The 20,887-nt window shown below is 46.7% G+C and overlaps 1 protein-coding gene across 1 annotated transcript in view; it reads right to left on the reverse strand.

Moving 5' to 3' along the window:
* Window positions 1-449: 449 nt before the first annotated feature.
* ERP44 (endoplasmic reticulum protein 44) overlaps window positions 450-20,887 on the reverse strand; it is a 54,016-nt gene continuing 33,578 nt past the window's right edge. Inside the window, exons 5-12 of the mRNA XM_077304616.1 lie at window positions 14,180-14,364; window positions 13,704-13,819; window positions 12,902-12,959; window positions 12,337-12,453; window positions 7,894-8,005; window positions 5,827-5,968; window positions 2,201-2,303; window positions 450-963 (exon numbers count right to left, since the gene is read on the reverse strand). Of these exons, the coding sequence (XP_077160731.1) occupies window positions 862-963; window positions 2,201-2,303; window positions 5,827-5,968; window positions 7,894-8,005; window positions 12,337-12,453; window positions 12,902-12,959; window positions 13,704-13,819; window positions 14,180-14,364 (935 nt within the window). The 3' untranslated portion in view covers window positions 450-861. The remainder of the gene's footprint in view (window positions 964-2,200; window positions 2,304-5,826; window positions 5,969-7,893; window positions 8,006-12,336; window positions 12,454-12,901; window positions 12,960-13,703; window positions 13,820-14,179; window positions 14,365-20,887) is intronic.

Consider the following 20,887-nt stretch of genomic DNA (forward strand, 5'->3'; position numbering starts at 1 on the left):
ATCTGAACTGCTCCACAAACAGTCCTACACTTCAGTGAAACCTTCGGCTTGATCCTCAGGTGAAAAGCCAACAGCCAAGAGTCCTTTAGCTCTTGCTCTTGGCTCCTTACAGAGTGTTATGGTTTAGTCTTTTGGGTTTTGTTTGTACTGCACGCGCCAGAGGGGCACGCCTCTGGCAAGCAAGAGCCTTTTATAGGACAAAGGCCTACTCAGCAGAGGGTGGAGCTAGCAGTCAGCTCCTGAAATAATGCTCTCCTTCTGCCAGCTCCATCAAGCACCAATTGATTGGTTAGGTTTCTTAGGTGCCAGAACAAACGCTATTGTCTTGGCTGCAGCAGCTCCTTGGAACAACTAGCTCCTTGGAATTCACCTTGCAAGAGAGAGCGGCTTAGCTCAGTTTCCCATTTTCTGGTCTCTTTAATATACTGTAAGGAAAGGCGCTAGGCAAATTCTGTAAAATGGTAATTTTATTCCCCCTGCCAAGTATCCAGAATATCCCTTTAGCAACAAATGATGTTCACACAGAGGAGGAAGATAAGGTGGTTGTACTACCAAATTACACCAACGGAAACCCAGGAGTCCAGTTTGTCAGGGGGAACAGTGCAAAGTGAACAGCATCTCACTGGCACGTTTTACACCTTCATTTTGGATTAGAAAAGGTTTATAGAACAATTTGCAGCAGCAGAACAACTTTGGAAAAGATGCTGTCCCCCAAATGACCTGCACGTATTTACAAACCCCAGGGAGCAAAACAAAACAAAACAAACAAAACACAGAATTTATGAAAATAGAGGTTTCCTATTTCCACCCCACCGGAGTCATTGCTGCTGCCTGAAAGGCTCACGAGATGGTTTCCAAGTTTCAGAGTTCGTCTTTCTCCCGCAATAAGGTATACCTATGTCCGCTGGGTGCTAGCTTCTGGAATGAGCTCTCTGGCGGGCTGCTCGCTAGATCCTGAAGAGGCTGGAAAAGAACAACACATTTGAAACCGAGTTGCCTGCATTGTTCACACGTTTATTTGCTCAACCCTTGCTGATAAAGGAAAGTGCTTGGAATTCTGCCAACCAGGAAGCACCTGGTTCAAGTCTTGGAAACTAAGCAGGGTTGATCCTGGTCAATACCTGGACGGGAGACCACAAAGGAAGATGGCAAGCCACCTCTGAACATCTCTGGCCTCGAAAGCCCTACAGGGTTGCTGTGTTGGCTGCGCCTTGACAGCTGGGGTTAGGCAGTGCCTAACTGCCTCCTGAAGACTGATGGGACCAGGCACTCTTTCTTCCCTTGGATGGTTGCTCCATACTTGCTAAACTGCCACTGAAAACAGCCTCTCCTCATGTGCCCTGCCCCAAGGAATGTCCTGGTAAATTCCTGTGGCAGCCAAGTTGTATTCTTTATTGACATAAGAGCCCTGCTGGATCAGACCAGTGGTCCATGCAGTCCAGCATCCTATTTCACACAGTGGCCAACTAGTTTCTTGGAAGGTCCAACAAGAGAGCGAGGAGGAGCAGGCCTTCCCCTGATATTGCCTCCTGGCACTGGGATTCAGAGGTTGACTGCTTCATCATGGCTAATCCTTAAGGTGCTACAGGACTCCTGTCCTCATCCACTGGTACCAACTGACAATGATGGAAAGATGAAACATTTGCATTATGGAAAGCTACAGTCTTTCCTTGCCGTTTAACAAGGAGATCTAAAGCACTCTGAGAATAAGTAAGGGCACATAGACTTTGTAATTTATATGGAGGATGCAAGGCCTTTTCAAATGTTTGTTTCCTAATCCCCAAGATCAAGAAGAGCAGTGGAACCAGCGTGGATCCATTCCTGCCCTCTCCAGTCCCAGGAAGCGGGGCTGGGAGGTCTCTACTGGACTTCCACAATAAAGAGCAGCACCATTGTGGTGGACAACAGTGTAGACAACCACGACATTGCAGGCCACTGGAAAATAAACTTTGTGGAGGATGCGTGTGCTACGTTTTAAAAACTAGGTTTGATAGATAACTGGTTACCCTGAATATACATTGCTCAGGTTCATTTTTCACAGGATAAATTGCACAGTAATTTACTGACTGTAGAACTGTAAGCATTTTTCTTAGCCACTCCATCTCTGTACTTCAAAAATCAAAGATCTCCTCACAAACGCCTACTGCAAGGTTCTCAGATTTTACCTAGCGGAGAATCCCGCAAGCGCTTACTTCCTTACCTGACCAGGCAATGTATCGGTCGGATCTGGGCCATGATGAAATTCCCTGTGCAGCTTTCCCGAGTGCAAATCTAGTACAAATTGCTTGAGTTTACCCGGAACACTGAAGCAGGAGACAAAAGAACAAGCATCCAAATGAGAATGGAACAAAGAGGTATCCTGAGCATCTTTATGCTGAACTGGGGGGTGGGGGGCAAACTGGAGGGGTCGCTCAGCAACAAGGCTTGCAGGGAGACATCTGTGCCGACTTTGATCCCCTTCTTTTCTGAGTAATCTTTAAAAATTTTCTCTCAGTTTATAACTCAGGCTTTTCTTATTTGTTTTTGCAACAGTTTTTCCTTTTCTTTTTTTGCCTCAACAATACACAAGGGGCTCAGGGGAGGGCAAAGATGAACCAAGATTTATAACAAAGCTAGCCCTTGAAACATGATTGCTGTCCTTGCATACTCAATACTGGTTTTAGAAAAACTGATACAAATTGCGACAACCCCCCACTCCACTATAAACAAAATCTAAAGTAAAAATATATTCCAGTGTGCATAGGCCATACTCCCCTTGCGGAAGTTATCTATTTTGTTAAAGTCAATAATGCGGGAGCGAGAGCCAGAGCTGGGTCCAGGGGAAGCTACCCTACCTGCGCTTTTTTCTTCCTTCTGATCTCCTGAGGGCACAGCAAGCATTTTTTCCCTTCATTAATTCCCACAGTGCTGGGCTACCCAATGACTTCATTGTATGTTCCCTCTGCCACAATGCAGCAGCAGCTAACAGCGGGTGCCAAATGCACAGTTTACAAATACAAATGGCTGTCAGGTAGCCGTATTGACAAAACCCGCCTTTGAAAGCTTCTCTGAGTAATTGCGCAGACAACAGAGATGAGCACCAAAGGGATGGCCATTTAAATTGCACGGGAGATCATCTAACGCCTCTCGGCGCTGAAGAATTAGACTTGGACTGCTGCAGCCAGCCCCCTGTCATTCGGACATGTCAGGTGTTCAGGAGGAACAGTGAAAAGGAAGCTGGAGTCATTCAGAAATTATCTAAGCATAAGAGCCATTTGTTTCTTGTGGTGGCATGAGGACAGGGAAATGGAAATGGAGCATGGGAGAGGACACATCGCACACTCAAACTGGAAAGCAATCTCAGCCTCTGCAAAATCTCAGCCTCTGACCCTCACTTTGAGAGAGTCAAGGAACAAGGAGGCCCGGAAACCATGCAAACTAATGTCCCAGGCACAGGCTGCATTTGCTTCTAATGGATGGTGCAGTGAACGTCCACGACAGAGAGATTACTGGTGCTGATGTGGGAAAGGTGGAAGGTCAGTATCCACTAGCCAAACGTCTGACACTGAGGTTCACTCGTGGGTACTTGGAATGCGTTTAATGCACTTGCAGGAGATCCTTCCGAAGAATTCAGAATAAAAGGCACGGAACTCTCACTGCTTCTCTCCACCTCGAGGAAGCTGCCAGAGTCTGCTCAGCTCCACCACGTGCCTTCCAAAGACTGGTGGTTGGTAAATTGCACCTGATATGGGAACTGTGTAAGGTTTTTAAGCTGTCCATGACAGAGAGGCAAGATGGAAAGAGGGACTCTGTGCTGGTGCAAAGTGTCGTCAAGGTGCAACTGAGGCATGGTGACTCGTACGGCTTTTAGGGCAAGGGACGCTCAGAGAGGGTTTGCCACTCTCTGCCCCCGCAGAGCAACCCTGGACTTCCTTGGTGGTGCCCCACCCAAACACTAACGGCCTTAAAAACCCCGCGGGGTCTCCGAAGGTCAGCTGCACCCTGACAGCACTTAGCAGCACCACTGCGGCCAGGTCTCCGAGGCCCTCCAGGCTTGCTCAGAACCTGGTAGCCTTATTGCGGAGTGGGCTGAGGCCGCCAAGATCATTCACCTAAATAAAAGAGTAAGGGCTTCAGGGGCGGGATCTGTCTGGGATGAGGAAGGGTCCGGATTGGACCCTTCCTCCGGACAGACCATCGGAGGGACGCTGTGGAAGAAGAGCTGACATCACGGCCACGACCGGCACCGGCAGCGGCCCGAGCCAGCAGAGCCACGATCCGCGGCGGTAGTGGCGCCGCGATCGCCGTCGGGGGCCGTGATTGGCGGCGGCGGAAGAGCCGTGATCAGCGGAGCAAGCAGGCCCGTTCTCGGTCGCAGCAGCGCCAGAGCCGCCAGCACCCCCCACCCCGCCCGCACACAGACCCGCTCCCACTCTTCTGCGTCAGGTAGGCCGCGCCGACCAGGGGGGGGGGGCACAGAGCTAACGGCTAGCGCCTGCTGTATTAACACTACAGCGGGCTTATTTTCTAGTCATAGAATAAAAGAGTTGGAAGGGACCTCATGGGTCATCTAGTCCAACCCGTTCTTCCAGAGGCCCCACAAGGTGCCTTCTCCCCCATAGATCACGGCCGTCGCCTCCTTCTTTAAGGAAGCTTAGCGTGACAACCCTTCCCACTGTGGGGGGCCCCTTCACCCCAACTCTGGCTATTCCTGCAGCAATTGTAGTCTGTTAGGGCCCCATGAATCCTTAAATGGGTTCTGGTGCTATGTGCCCCACAAATACTTAAACCATTCCTGGTTTTTCCTATAGAAGCACCTGAAAAAAATTCCATTTCCTATGTCTTCAGGGTTTTTTTTGTTTTTGTTTTTTTTGCACCGAGTCATGTCTGACCCTTGGGGTCAACCTTGAGCTGGCTGCTGGCTGCTGGGACCCAGCCTCATGGGCAGAGCTTTCAGACTGCATGTCTGCTGCATTACCACTCTACACCACAAGAGGCTCTTCAGTAAAGGTATCCCCTGTGCAAGCACCGGGTCATGTCTGACCCTTGGAGTGACGCCCTCTAGCGTTTTCATGGCAGACTCAATACGGGGTGGTTTGCCAGTGCCTTCCCCAGTCATTACCGTTTTACCCCCCAGCAAGCTGGGTACTCATTTTACCGACCTCGGAAGGATGGAAGGCTGAGTCAACCTTGAGCCGGCTGCTGGGATCGAACTCCCAACCTCATGGGCAAAGCTTTCAGACGGCTGCCTTACCACTCTGCGCCACAAGAGGCTCTTCAGTACAACTCTTCAAATACAATTTTTCTTCTTGTCTGAGTATGGACAGAATTCCACTCTATATCTCACACATACAAGCTCTCAGGATGTTCAGGGCTACCTTCGCTCCCACTTTTGAATCTTGGGTGAACTACTGGAGAAGAGTCTTGTAATGTCCCACAGGACAGGCTGTGTATGCAGTGGTAACTGCCTGGGCACACAGGTGGTGTTCTCTGGGTCCTGGGCAATGCATTTCAGTGTCTGCTATTTTTTAAGAATATAAATTGTTATATTGATTTTGAGAGTGTTCTATGTAAACGTTTCAAAATGTTTTATGTAAACCGGCCAGACCGTAGGGAAGGGCGGTATAAAAATCTAAATAAATAAACAAACAAATGAATGAATAAATAAATAAATAAAATCCCACGAGTGTCAATTGTATTTTATGTTTTAAGAAAGTCTTCTCTGGCTTGGCAGAGCTTTGCTTAATTGCATTTTGCTCAGTCCCCGGAAAGGGCTTTGGCTCCTCCCCCCAACCCCTGAGCTCTTGGAGGACTGGGTGGCCAAGAAGAAAGGAACAGGCTACTCACGCCAAGTCACCGAAGTCTGAGAAGACATACATGTGTCTGAAACTGTCAATCGCAATAACAGGACAATCTGCTGGAGTCTTCTGAATGTGGAGAAGGGGATGACGGAACTTATCACAGTCGGCGTGCAAAAAGTTTATCGAACCTTAAGGAAGTGGAGAAGTGAATCTACGTTTAGTTTCCTTTAAAAAGCTAAGGATTACAACTAGGGGGGATTGCCTCAGCGTGGCTCAGCTGCCTCGGCGATCTCTAAAGACTGAGGCAGCCGGCACTGCAGGGAGGAGGGGCAGCACCAGTGCAGCCTGGCGGGCTGACGCCACCCCTCCTCTCCAGGCAATGGCACTGGCTGCCTTGGGCTTCGGGGATCGCTGAGGCGGCTGAACCACTCCTAAGTGCTCAGCCCTAAATGCAACGAAGCCATGATAACCAACACAACAGAGGCAGAAGAAGCTTTCAGGCAAAACTTTCCAGCCAGAAGAACTGAGTCTGAAGAAATGCTTTTTTTAAAGTTTGTGTTTCCAGGGCTTAGAGAAAGAGGGGCACAGACAACAAACCCCACAGGGGAGAACAAAGCTGTTACATGGGGACATGCAGGAAAAGGGAAATCTTCAAGTACGTGAGCTCAGGGTCATGATAGGTGTTTATAGATTAAGCACCAATTATTTGACTTGGATCCAGGAACAGATAGGTCCCGATGACTTGCCCCTAATGAGTAGGCTACTGCAGTTTGCACCTGCCAAAGCTTCTGGAGAGACTTCATGGGCAGACCCCACGTACAGTGCATTACATCAAACCAACAGACTTCACTGAAAGCTCCCCCCCCCCCCCATTTGTACCTGTATAACCCTTCACAACAGCCTCACATCCTAGTTTATTTGCAGGTTTGAAGTGATTTTGAACAAAATTCTAGAACCATTTTCAAAAATGCAAACAAAAGGCGTGGAAATATACCCATCAGTATGCAAGCTTGAAAGCTGAAAGAACACAGAACAGGCGTGAAGCGCAGGCACAGGGACCAACGTAGTAGCAGGTAATGCTGTTGATGCAATAGAGGTACATTTAAGTACATTTACTTGGAAGCAGGAGACTTCAACAAGTCTCATTTTCTATTAATCTTGCACAGGATTTCTGCCTACTGCAACACAAGCTTAGGAAACTGTCATGCTAGGCATTCAGTAGAGGCACAGAGATTCCCCTCCCCACACCCGACAGAGAATTAAAGTCCTTACCCATTAAATTTGGCCAGTTTGCTATCACAAAGACATAGAATGCAGGCCTGCCATTTAAAAAGAATTAGTTTTTCTGGCAAACCAGGATTTTAAGCTAGAATTCTAAGCTGGTAAGAACTTGTCAGAAGTGTCATGCTTCTGCCATGATGTTTAGCAACCCTGAGATATTTAGATGTAGGACTTTCTACCCATGTTTTATTGTCTTGGTTCTGCTCTCACTAGGGATGTACATCCTGGTTCGGTTCGGCCGCCTCGGCGATCACCGAATCCTGAAGCGGCACGTAGGAGGCTAGCGCCATGGCATAGACAGGAGGGTCGCGGGCTGGTGCGCGGCTGCCTCTGTTCTCTGCGCCGGGCACTGGCCTCCGACACACCACCTCAGGCTTTAGTGATGGCCAAGGTGGCCGAACTGAGCCAAGGTGCACATCCCTAGCTCTTGCCCAACGGTAGAGCTTCTGTTTGGCAGGCAGAAGGTTTCAGGTTCAATCCCCAATGTCTCCAAGGACATGGGTGGAGGTGATGTCAAAGACCTCCCTCACAGACTCCGGAGAGTCTCTATCCGTCTAGGTAGACACTGCTAACCACACAGGGCAGCCCCACATGTTCAACCATCCACTTTGCTCTTGTACATCCCAAGTAAACAGAGTTAGTCCTAAAGCGGGATTCCTGTGCTGTGGTCCTTGTGAGGGGGGGGGGGGGAGGCCGGCATACATGAGCCCCATTACAAGCCAGGCTGGTGCATGATGAGGCTTAATGACAGCTTGATGTGATGTTTCCACTGCAGCCAGAAGCACAGAGCAGCTTGATAAAATGGGAGATGCAAAGCAAACTCAACACCCACCCTTTTCACTTATCAACTGCCGTGCAACTTCCTGCTGGAACTTTTCTAAACTCTCCGTATCATCTTTCATATGGAAGAGTATCAGGAAGGGAAGGCCTTCTTCTGTCAGTTCCTACAGAGAGAGAAAAATGAGGCGTAGAGTAAACATCAGGTTTCTGCCTGGTATGATTTGCTGTGCTCCTGGTTTTCTGGACAGACTGCAGGATCTTTGTACTGATCAAGTTTTTGTCCTGTTCTTGAATACTTTCCTAAATCAATGGCCTACAGACATGGCCCCCCTTCTCTGGTTTAAGTGAGCCTACAACACACCTGTCTTCATTTTAACCAAACAATCTCCATCCAAAACAACAACAAAACCCCTTGGAACCGTTTTTACAAGTCTGCTCAACTCCTTCCATTGAGGTGGGGGAATACAATAGGCCTCTAAATCCCAGTGCCAAGATGCAATAAACCTCTATATCCCAGTGCTAAGAGGCAACATCAGGGAAAGGCCTCAGCCTCTATGCCCTGGCTGGCCCCTGTGAGAGACAGGAATCTGGACTAGATGGACCAGTGGTCTAGCCCAGCAGGGCTTTTCTGATGTTCTTATCAAGTGTGAACCAGAAACTAGCAAGTTCACCTGTGACAACCCACCAGGCACTGAAAATGATGCTTCATATTTGATTCCAGAGGTTTAATTAGAAAACATATCCATTAAGAGGCATGCCATAAGGCTGATATGGGTACAGTTTCACTTACTGAAAATGAACTGTCACTGCCTGGGTGTGAGTTTCTCCACAAGACACAAGTACTAAATTCCATAGTATCTAGAAGACCAACACAATTTCCCCAGAGTACAAGGTTTCATGAGGCAGAGTTCACTCTGTCAGATACAAACAGGGATGAAGATCCACCAGCCCTTAAATCCAGGTCAGAAGATGGGAGGAATGTTACAAAGAAGGGCCAGCTGGGAGTCAGGATCAATGTTTCCTGTAAACTGAGGCTCAGGGTGTGTGAACTAGGCCAACATAAGCAGTAAAAGCGGTAAATCTGCATCTGGAAAGGAGCTGCAATTCAGTGGTACAGCACGACTGTGGCATGCAACATGTTCAAGGTTCAGCCCCAGGCATTTTCAGTCCAAAGGAGACTGGATAAGTAGGTGGGACAAAAATTTTGGGCTGCAGCTGCCAAGGGTGGTGGAGGGGGAGCTGGGGGACAACAGTCTGAAGCAACATTACATAAAAATCAACAACAACAACACCCCAACAATGGGTTGCAATGTCTCTGTATAGAGCTAAAACAATACTTGAAAAATATATCCTATCTCTTCAAAATCATTTTGTACATCAAAGAACGATTCCCACAAGGGAGGGGGGAAAATCCCTTTTCTAACAGGCAGAAATATCCAACTTTGGCAGTAATTTGACTGCATGAATGCTGGAAAGCCCTATGCTGTGAGAACAAATGTTGCTAAGAAAAATGCCCATCTGGAATGACCCATGATTGAAGTACTTGGCTAAGTAAACAGGAGCAGCGGATAGCAAGGACAGTTACAGAACTTTACACAGATAAGTGTTGGTTTCTACGGCTCAGAATTTGACTGCGCTGTGGGAAAAGTACACTGAAAATTCATCATGAAGTCCTAAAAGGCTAAATACCTGGCATCATCCACAGAGCAAAATGCCAATGATTGGGGGGGGGGAGGGGGGCAGGAGTGTTGAAAAAATGTTGCACATAATTTTTTTGTGCAAAGTCCATGATTTGTATTCAACCTAGACTTGGAAGGGCCTTCCCTGATGACAGAATTAAGATTCACAAATAATTTCTAGCATTTGTACCGAATTGGCATCAGCATTCTGTTTCACAATTCAATTTTCTATGTATTTTCTCCTTTTTATCACGTTCTTCTCAAATAAGACAAGCAGACCTAAATAAGACAAGCAGACCCAGGGTGAACAGGCTTCAGAGACATCATACCCAGATATCGGATTTCATTGTATGGCAGTGTCTTTGTTAGTTTGCAGGCACTGATGCAAAATCTGTGTGTCAGCTTTTGTTTCCCACCCCCTTTGACCGTTCCCCATTTGCTTGGTGATGGTGGAAAGTGCCCAATTAGGGCAACCCCTCAGGACTTCCAAAGCAAGATATGTTCAGGGGTGACCCACCGCTGCCTGCCGCTGCACAGCAACCCTGGACTTGGTCTCCCATCCAACTCCTAACCAGGGCTGGCCCTGCTTAGCTTCCGAGATCTGACAGGATTGGGATTGCCTGATCTATCCAGGTCGGGGATGGATGTGGCTGGAGCCACGCTAAGGTAGCAAATTGCATGAATCTTTCCCAGCCAGCTCCATCATTCCCCACAGGATGATCAGCACACAGGCATCAAAGCAGCACACGACATCAACAGTACTCAGCAGTCCCTGTACAATCAAGTTCATAAGCACGCACCCCCAATCATGGCCAGCTCCACTCACAATATTGACCCCCCCCCCCCAATGGGACCAGGGCCTGGACCAGGCAGATCAAGCAGAGACTGATAGAAATCCCTATCTGGGTATTTTTAGAGGGGCGGGACTGTGTGTTCTGCAAAATTTTTCTACTGATGTTACCCTGCCTGAGCATTGGAAGGGTGGGTTACAAATATTATTGTTATTTCAAATTGGAAACCTGGTGGTGAGTGTTTCTCTCAATATATATACTCATCACACACTTTGCCCCCAAATCCTGTTCCAAGCCTTAAAGTCAAATTTTACTGGAGCCAAGAGGGGTGGACTTCTTCCTAGGAAACAGAAGGGGCCCCTCTCAGTGGCAGAGCACGTGCGTGCAGACGGTCCTAGGGTCAACCCCGGCCTCCTCAGCTAAAAGGATCAGAGAGGTGATGAGGAAGACTAAGACTCTGGAGGTCTGCAGTAAGTCATCAGTCAACCCCGAGCTTGATCAGATTAAGGATCTGGCGCGGTTGAGACAGCTTTGTATGAGCAAACCGGACACATCCACCTTTCTTTTTGAGCCACCATGCAAAAGCGCACCACCAACTTCAACAGCCATTCTACAGCCAAGGCTTGATAAGTGGGAGACTCCCAAGATCAGAAGTGTAGATGTGGTTGCAGCATTGGCTTATATAAGTGGGGGAGCCACAAGACTTGTGGGGTGGGAGGAATCTCATTTTTCTGCAAACCTGGGGGATCCCCCAATTTTGCAGGAAAGTGTGTTTAGTGTTGCTGTGGCCTTGATCAGTGACTTTAGATACACTGCTGCTATTAGATATACCGATGCTCTAGCCATGTGGGATAGCCTCACAAGAATGCATGTGACTCAACTGATGGGTCACCTATTGTACCTCTTCAGATGTGCATTCAAGCAGCTTTCTGCTGAGCCACAGAATACATATCAATACACAGATGCACTTAACATGTACTTTGCCTACTTGGAAGCAACCGCTGGCATCAAAATGAGAGCAACAAGAAGCAACAGGGCTTTGCTGTATTGAGGCCCTCGGCTGCAGGTTTCGGGCCTTCATTGTTCTCAGCCTTTTCCATGCAGAGACCTTAAAAAGAGATTCTACTGCTGAAACTCCGCTCTTTAGTGATCGTCACTGGGAAAAGTCATTCTCTGATCTGGTTTTTACCTAGCAGATGGCCCAGAGAACACTCTGTTATAATGGTTTGATAATTGCTATTGTCTCCTCCTCAGTCCTGCATGGCTTCATCCTTCTTTACTATACTCTTGCACATTCATCCTTACAAAGCCTAAACTATGCAGCTCTAAAAAAGATTGTAGGTGCATAACAGATTTTGCTCAACTATAAACCACTGTGCAGCCATACCATGCACTGGTGGCCAAACTGTGGCTCTCCAGATGGCCGTTGATTACAATTATAGAATCAAAGGATCATAGAGTTGGAAGGGGCCATACAGGCCATCTAGTCCAACACCCCGCTCAATGCAGGATGCTGGCAGGGGCTCATGGGAATTGTAGTCCATGGACATCTGGAGAGCCACAATTTGGCCATCTCTTCTCTAAGTACATAATCTGTAGGATCTAGAGTCATGGTTTAGTAATGTCATGCGCCAGTTAGTGTTCAGAGGCTACGTGGTAGATTTTGTGACCACTTAGAGCGGGGGTCCCTAACCTTTTTTGAATCTGTGGGCACCTTTGGAATTCTGACACAGTGTGGCGGGTGCAGCCACCAAATGGCTCTTGCAGGAGGGGGATCCAGCCACAAAATTGGCTGCTCTATCTTACATTCGATCACACAGTGAAGATCTTTGTTATGTGGTGGCAGCCGGCGCCAAATAAAATCTGCACAATCAATCAAATCTTCAACAGCCAATCAGAAATCCTTCTGGGTAAAAGCTGCACTTGGCCCCACCCACTTTTAAATAATGCCTGGCAAGCACAGGGAAGGGGGCAGACAGGCACTATGGCAACGAGAGGCACCACGTTGCAGACCCTTGACCTTACCTCTCCGTTCTCGAATGTAATTTCACGAACCAGAGGGACACATTTATCTTGAGTCCATGCATAAACCAAGTCAAAATTCGTAAGAGAACCCAAGTAGACCATATCTGGAGCATTTTCCTGTTTAAAGAATTTTCAGTTATTCTCAAGCATAAGTGTTAACAGGTATTTTTTGTGTATCGTTTAATAGCCAAGCTACACACTGTGTGTGTACAGCATGGTCAAGGTACAGATGATGTATAGTAATCCAAGTAGGGCTTACAAAACAAGAGATCTCCAAAGGTGGGTTGCCACGGACTGTCTCTGCATAGCAACCCTGGACTTTCCTGGTGGTCTCCCAATCCAAGTATCAACCGGGTTTAACCTGCTTAGCTCCTAAGATCTGATGGAACTGGCTAGACTGGGTCATCCAGATCAGGGCAAGCTCTATAACACACTTGCTACGAGGATGCAACCCCCCCCCCCAACATAATTGTTTTTAGGATTAGGCCAAGCCATTTTTAAGAGTAATGGATCTTATTTAAAAGGACAAAAGGAAAAAAAAAACCTTGGGGAAAATTCAACTCACCCCTGGTGGTTTGTAGATTATATTGTCCCCACTAAATCTTTCTGGTTTGGAAACAGACCTAAAACAGAATGTGAAGAGTTGAAGTTAAGTACTGCATTTATTAAAGGGCAGGGGTAGTCAAACTGCGGCCCTCTAGATGTCCATGGACTATAATTCCCAGGACTACAACTGCATTCGCTGGCAGGGGCTTCTGGGAATTGTAGTCCATGGACATCTGGAGGGCCACAGTTTGACTACCCCAGATTAAAGAGGCTTTAAAATATTGATATTCATTTTGTCAAGAAAAGTTAGAATCATAGAATCATAGAGTTGGAAGGGGCCACAAAGGCCATCTAGTCCAACCCCCCTGCTCAACGCAGGATCAGCCCAAAGCATCCTAAAGCATCCAAGAAAAGTGTGTATCCAACCTTTGCTTGAAGACTGCCAGTGAGGGGGAGCTCACCACCTCCTTAGGCAGCCTATTCTTAGGCAGTTGTAATGGGCTTTCTTGCTAGTACCTTGAATAAAGCTTTATTTGTCTTAAAGGTGCCATGGGACTCGAACTTTGGTTTGCTGCTCCAGGCCAACATGACTACAGACCTGAATCTATCTTCAAAGATTATGGAGGAAACGGTTCGCATTTTATTATAGTCCTGGCAGCAAAATTTCCAGCTCTTTGAAAGAAGAAGGCAGAATATGGGAAACTAAGCTTCTGGGAGCACGTATTTTACAGTTTGTGGGCTCCATGGATCAAAGCTGTGGTTAATACAAATTGGTTAAGCCATCTTTTTAGCCTCTTGTTACTGCAGAACAAACAACTTACCCAAATGCAGCAAGGAAGACACAATCATCGTGCAAAATATTTGCTACTCTTTCAAAGATCCTGTAGTTGTCTGAGTCTTTTTGCTCAAAGTATCCAACAATGTTTCTTTTACTGCGCTGTAAAATAAACGGATGGATAAATTTATCAAAGGTGATTACACACAGGGATTTCTGTTTAGTCCACAGTCCTTCAGGTATGGGAGCAACTATCACTAGTTTGTACCGCTGAATGACAGAGAGTGTATATATATGAAATAGGCTACAGTGCTAAAATTCCAGGGAAAACAGTTTATTCCTAGCAAAGCAAGCCACATGTCTAAAGAAGTAATACAAGGATAGATGGCATTTAAAAAATAAAGATGCTAATTCCACAAAAAAACAAACAAAACAAGAACATATTCTTAGTTACACACAAATGTTAGTCAATGTAACATGACCACCCAATCTAATCAAATCTAAAAAAACAACAAGACCCACATCATGAGAGTTAATTTCTTCCAAGCTGAGGACTTCTCTGATGGGATTGCTCTTCTGTTGCCGTATATAATCTGCTATTGCGGTTACTGATCTTTGACCTCGATATTCTCTCTTCATCATCATTCCATTCCGGAACAATTTTAAAGTCGGATACTTGCTTATCCGGTATCTTTGGGCTATGTCCGCTGAAAAACAAAAACCATTCATCAAAATGCATATAGCAAGTAATGCATTAACACACAAGGCTCAGGAGCCGGATTTGGCCTGTCCAGGGCTCTTATCCAGCCCCTGTCATCTGTATCATCCAGAACTGGTTGCTTCTAGGGTTGGAGGTGAAGAGGGGGCAGTGGAGAAGGGTGTCCAGTGTGTCTCCTTGAGATTCTCAGAGGTAAGACAGGGGAAGAGAGAAAACAAAGTGTATGACATGGTTTGTAGCCGTGATTGGCTGCTGAAGTTGGGTATGGAAGGTGTTGCTGAAGAACTTATTTACTTGCAAGATGATTACTCATCTTCTAAAAGTATTATATATACACAAGAAAAAGTAGCTAATTAGCCTGGAAATGTAAGATTCCCACCCACTCCTTTATGGCATCCCTTGGGGAAAATAACAGTCTTGCATATGATTAAATACATTTTTTTGTTGGTTCCCCAGTAAATCAATTGCTTTTCTTTGTATTTTGAATAAAAAATAATATTCGTTGGGTTTGCCTGTGATCTTTATAACATTTATAGCTCAGGTCAATGGTCTGCAACCTTCTTCAGGCTGCGGACTGGCGGCAGGGAGGGCAATTGCCTGGCCGTGCTTGCGCGGCACTCACGTGCATGCGCGCGTGCGTGGGAGTGCCGTGCATGCACGTTTGTGGCTGTACATGGCACAAGCACGCATGCGCGGCCCTGTTGGGGACCACTGGCTCAGGTCATAGAATCTGTCCCTCTTAATAAAACAGTGAGGGATGCTGGGGTGGGCTGAGTCCGGGATCAAAACTCCTAGATTTTGCGCCTTCCGATTGGACCCTCACCAGGATAGTTCCGTCCAGTCAGCCCAGCCAGGGATAATCAGGAGACATCGCTGCCTGTCTGCTCCTGACCACCGCAGGGGGGATCAGAACAAAGGCTTGGACAGGCTACCCCAGCCCTTTTCACCCCAAGGCTGCCCTAACTGTCATGTCCTACGGTAACTCCCCCCCCCCTTGCCTCAAAACACAAAGAGAGCAGGCAGGAAGCTGGTGAGTGCGCTCCCTCCCCCTCCCTTCAGGCCTGCTGTGAAGGAGCCTCTGACAGGCCCTGACTGAGGGGAGGGGGGCATTTTCCTTCAGAGAGCAACGCAGGGGAGCCTGAGGGCATAGGTGAGTCCATTCATTTGGGGGGGGGAACTTTCCCCTTCTGCCAGATAGCTGGCTGACAGGGAGGCCACAGAAAAGCCCCTTCTCACGTAAAATACTGCTCTGGCTGGGGGTTAGACACAGCCAAGCCATGCGTCTTTCTTCTTTGCAACTCTCTACAGATTTGAGGCCACTGCACAGCGTTATTCTGCAGAGGAAACTGGTTCTTTTCTCTGTTTTATCTGCACAACAACCCTGTGCTGTAGGCCTCAAGTCTTTCAATTCAACAACAACCTGTGTGGGAGGCCTTGAATGTTTCTTCTCTACCACAACCCTGTCCAAAGTAGCCCTTTCTGCCTGGGGAGCTGATCTTTATACTCTGCAGGTGAGCTGTAATTCCAGGAGCTCTCCAGGCCCCACCTGGAGGTTGGCTACCCTTGTGTTGGAAATATTCCTAGAGGTTTGGAGGTGGGACTTCAAAATCGTACAATGCTTCAGAGTCCAGCCTTCAAAGGAGCCATTTTCACCTGCAGTTGGGAGGGAGTGGTGCAGGTGTGTCCCTCCTGGGCTATGGGCTATGGCCAGCCCTTACCAGCAACTGTTTGTATTCTGGGGCACAGACAGGCAGACCAGCATCAGTCCTGTGAGTCTGGAAAGTGCAGGTAGATCTATATAAATATTTACAGCCTGAAACTGTAAATAGTGAACAAGTAAATGGCTGGAGAGCATGGGAACTTACTTGACTTTTTCCAACTTTGGCCTGGCAAATAAAAAAACAGTATAAAAAAACCTTACTAAGGTCAAGACTGCTGTGCACAGAGAGTCTTCCTCTTAGGGTTGCCAGCTTCCCTGTGAGGCACTCTACCCCAACTCCCTCATCGGGAGTCTGCTATGGGGAGAGGAAGGGAAGATGATTGGAAAATGCTTTGAGACACCTGAGGCCTGCTGGGTCACTGCGGCCCATTCCCAGTTCTCTCAGAACTCTCACAGTCCCACATACCTCACAGGTTGACTATTGTGGGGAGACGAATGGAAAAGGTATTTGTAAACCGCTTTGAAACTCCTTTGGGTAGTAAACAACAGCTCATCTGTAAAAGCTCATCTGTAACCACTATGCCACAATTCCCAAAGGTCAGTCCTCTCCCACACTCAATGAACATTCCACACCACAGGTTCTTGACACCCGTATCTCCACACTCATGCCCTCATTTGCCACCACACCACCACAACCTCCCACACAACACACACATTCAGCCCCATGCCCTTACAGACTGGACAACTCCCCCCCTTCCTCTTCCCACTGCCAAGTTCTAGAGCCCGTTGTATTCCTGGATACAACGGGCTTTGCCCCTAGTCATAGAATAATAAGAGTTGGAAGGGACCTCATTGGTCATCTAGTCCAACCCCCTGCACTATGCAGGGCACTCACATCCCTATCGCTCATCTACTGTAACCTGCCACCCCTTTGCCTTCACAGAATCAGCCTCTCCATCAGATGGCTATCCAGCCTCTGTTTAAAAATATCCAAAGATGGAGAACCCACCACCTCCCGAGGAAGCCTGTTCCACTGAGAAACCGAACTTCTTCCGGATGTTTAGATGGAATTTCTTTTGAATTAATTTTAACCCATTAGCTTTGGTCTGCCCCTCTGGGGCAAGAGAGAACAATTCTGCTCCATGCTCCATAGGGGACCCTTTTAAATACTTGAAGATGGGTATCAGATTCCCTCTCAGTCGTCTCCTCTCTAGGCTAAACAGACCAAGCTCCCCCAATGCCAAGGTCCCTTGGCATTACATTTATGGTCCACATGGCCCAACCCAGAAAGCAGCATTTGTGTCAGATCTGATCCTTGTGACAAATGGAGAGGAAAAGCTGTTTTTTTGTACTCTGCTTTTTACTACCCAACTAAGTGTCAAAACCAGCTTAAATCACCAACTCTTTCTCTCCCCACAACAGACACCCTGTGAGGTAGGAGAGGCTGAGAGAGCTCTGAGAGAACTGGGACTGGCCCAAGGTCACCCAGCTGGCTGCACATGGAAGAGAAGTGGGGAATCAACCCCAGTTCTCCAGAATAGAGGCTGCCACTCTTAATCAATACACCAGGGGCGACCAAAGTGTGTCTCTACAGATGTCCATGGACTACAATGTGCTGGCAAGGGCTCATGGACGTTGTAGTCCATGGACTTCTGGAGAGCCACAATTTAGCCATCCCTGCCATACACCAAGCTGGTTTCACACTAAGCTCACATCAATTTTCACACCCCTACCTTAGCGCATACACACAGAGGTTTTGTCTGAAATTAGTAGTGGAAAACTATCTACATCTTTTAATTAAGAACAGATAAAATGATAAATATTATGTCTATCTAGGCTTTACAGTACAAGTCAATCAGACTCCTGATTAGATTTTGCATGCTATATGCCTTCAGAGCTCTTCTAAATCCCAGGTATTAGCTCCGTATATGTATCCTGCTTTTCTAAACAATAATTCTTTGTAAAATGTTATGTTTATAACATGGAAAATAATTGTCAAATGCATTAATACATTTACATAAATATAAATATATATATATTAAAAATGGCATGTTTAAATTACTAGATTGGTAATATGCTTCCTCTCCGTAAAAGAAGGTTAAAGTTTAACAAGTGTGTAACACTCCAATGTTCAAAAGTGTCCAGCTACAAATATCTCCTATTAAACTACTGGGCAGCTCAGTTTACAGAAGGCTTTGTCAACCAGGGTTTCGCGGCCCTAGATGGGTTTCCTGAATGGGTGGGAGTTAATACATTTAACATATTTTTAAAATTTGTTAAATAATTTATTGAGAGATATGACCACTTATGATCAATGTCAACCCACCCACCCCTCCCAATGGCCAATGAGGAGTTGGGAAAGGGAGGGGCTCCAGGTGGGCGTGTCCACAGCTATGCTTTCCAACCATATCCTGCATGACTGCACCACTTCTGGGATTTCTCAAAGCCTGAAGAATGTTTCCGGGATTTCTCAGTGGCAAAATGGTTGAGAAAGGCTGGTTTAGAACCAGAGCCTTGCTGCTACTGGCTATTTGGGGGGGGGGGGGATGCAACACACTCCCTTGTCCCTGTTCAAGCACCTCATTCAAGTGCAGTAAATTAGCACTGAAAGTAATTTGACCAATTAGCTAAATGAAAAGGCAAACGCTTACATTTAAAACAGGTGACACGCCTAATTTTGACAGCCTTAATTTTTCTTACAGTTCTTTTATCTCACAATTATGATATGGCTACTTGACTGCACCAGTACCTCTAATGTGGTACCCAACAGTTTGCTATGATATTTACATTGCCAGATATAATCAGATTCTTAACACAGTTTATACGATCTTCTGTGTAAATGTGTCAGACCAAGAAGACATACTCAGCTGTCAAGAAGAAAAGGCCTTTGTGTCTAATTCTGTTACAAGGCAGGAATGAGATTAGGGATGTGAATCCCCAGGAGGTGGCTGGAGATCTTCAGGGGTTTCAATTGATTTCCAGGTGACAGAGATCATTTCCCCTGAAGAAAGCAGCCATCTTAGAATGTGGACTCTGCTCAGGTCTCTTCCCTCCCTGAACCCTCCCCCTCCCCAGGCTCCCTCCCAAAATCTCCAGTACGTCCCAATCCAGAGCTGGCAACGGTAAAAGGAGATGTTAACTTCAGTTACAGTGAAATCTTGACATGGCCAGACCCACTTTGAAACTGAATTCTTTTTGGTCAGATCCTCTTCGTTAATTGGCATTGCCAAGTAAGGTTTCTCTGGTTTTGGATCCAGATATCGGTGGTCTGCTTAGCACTGTAACTTTCTCACGATTTGGTTAGAAATATGTTAATTTAATATTCCTGTTAGTGGTTTACACAGCTACAGTTCTTTGTGAGAAAGTTGTGTTTTTTGAATTTTTTAAAATATTGATATTCATTTTGTCAAGAAAAGTTAGAATCATAGAATCATAGAGTTGGAAGGGGCCACAAAGGCCATCTAGTCCAACCCCCTGCTCAACGCAGGATCAGCCCAAAGCATCCTAAAGCATCCAAGAAAAGTGTGTATCCAACCTTTGCTTGAAGACTGCCAGTGAGGGGGAGCTCACCACCTCCTTAGGCAGCCTATTCCACTGCTGAACTACTCTGACTGTGAAAAGATTTTTCCCGATATCTAGCCTATATCGTTGTACTTGAAGTTTAAACCCATTACTGCGTGTCCTCTCCTCTGCAGCCAACAGAAACAGCACCCTGCCCTCCTCCAAGTGACAACCTTTCAAATACTGAAAGAGGGCTATCATGTCCCCTCTCAACCTCCTTTTCTCCAGACTGAACATTCCCAAGCCCCTCAACCTATCTTCATAGGGCTTGGTCCCTTGGCCCCAGATCATCCTCATTGCTCTCCTCTGTACCCTTTCAATTTTATCGACGTCCTTCTTGAAGTGAGGCCTCCAGAACTGCACACAGTACTCCAGGTGTGGTCTGACCAGTGCCGTATACAATGGGACTATGACATCTTGAGATTTTGATGTGATTCCCCTTTTGATAGAGCCCAAAATGGCATTTGCCTTTTTTACCGCTGCCTCACACTGCCTGCTCATGTTTAGTTTATCTAGTCCAACCCCCTGCACTGTGCAGGACACTCCCAACCCTCTAGCTCCTCCACTGCAACCTGCCACCCCCTTGAGCCTTCACAGAATCAGCCTCTCTGTCAGATGGCTCTCCAGCCACTGTTTAAAAATATCCAAACATGGAGAACCCACCACCTCCCGAGGAAGCCTGTTCCACTGAGAAACTGCTCTGTCAAGAACTACTTCCTGATGTTTAGATGTTCATCCCATTCATTCTGGTCCGTTCCTCCGGGGCAAAAGTATTAAGAAAAATGAAAAAAACAGAACAGAATAAAAACCCAGCATAGAAATAATTGCTCTTTCGATAGCAATAAGTAGGATGAAAAAAAACACACACAAAGATATTAAAAAGGTTACTTTTCTGAAACTGGTATTGCATGCGCAGTCACACTTCTGCATCTACATGACACAGCCTCTAGAACAGGGGTAGTCAAATTGCGGCCCTCCAGATGTCCATGGACTACAATTCCCAGGAGCCCCCTGCCAGCGAATGCTGGCAGGGGGCTCCTGGGAATTGTAGTCCATGGACATCTGGAGGGCCGCAGTTTGACTACCCCTGATCTAGAACAACTGATCTTTTATTTATTTTTGTTACTCATAGTCCACATTCCTCAATGAGACTCAGGGCGTATTACATAAGGCAAGCTGGCACGAATCAATAGGAGGAGCAGACGTCTAACAAACCATGTAACCAGAACAGGACCACAAAAAACTGAAATAATGAAGAAACGTGATATTACATGTCGTCAGCATGTGTTCA

The sequence above is a fragment of the Paroedura picta genome, chromosome 11 (assembly GCF_049243985.1).
Source record: "Paroedura picta isolate Pp20150507F chromosome 11, Ppicta_v3.0, whole genome shotgun sequence".
Lineage (NCBI taxonomy): Eukaryota > Metazoa > Chordata > Lepidosauria > Squamata > Gekkonidae > Paroedura > Paroedura picta.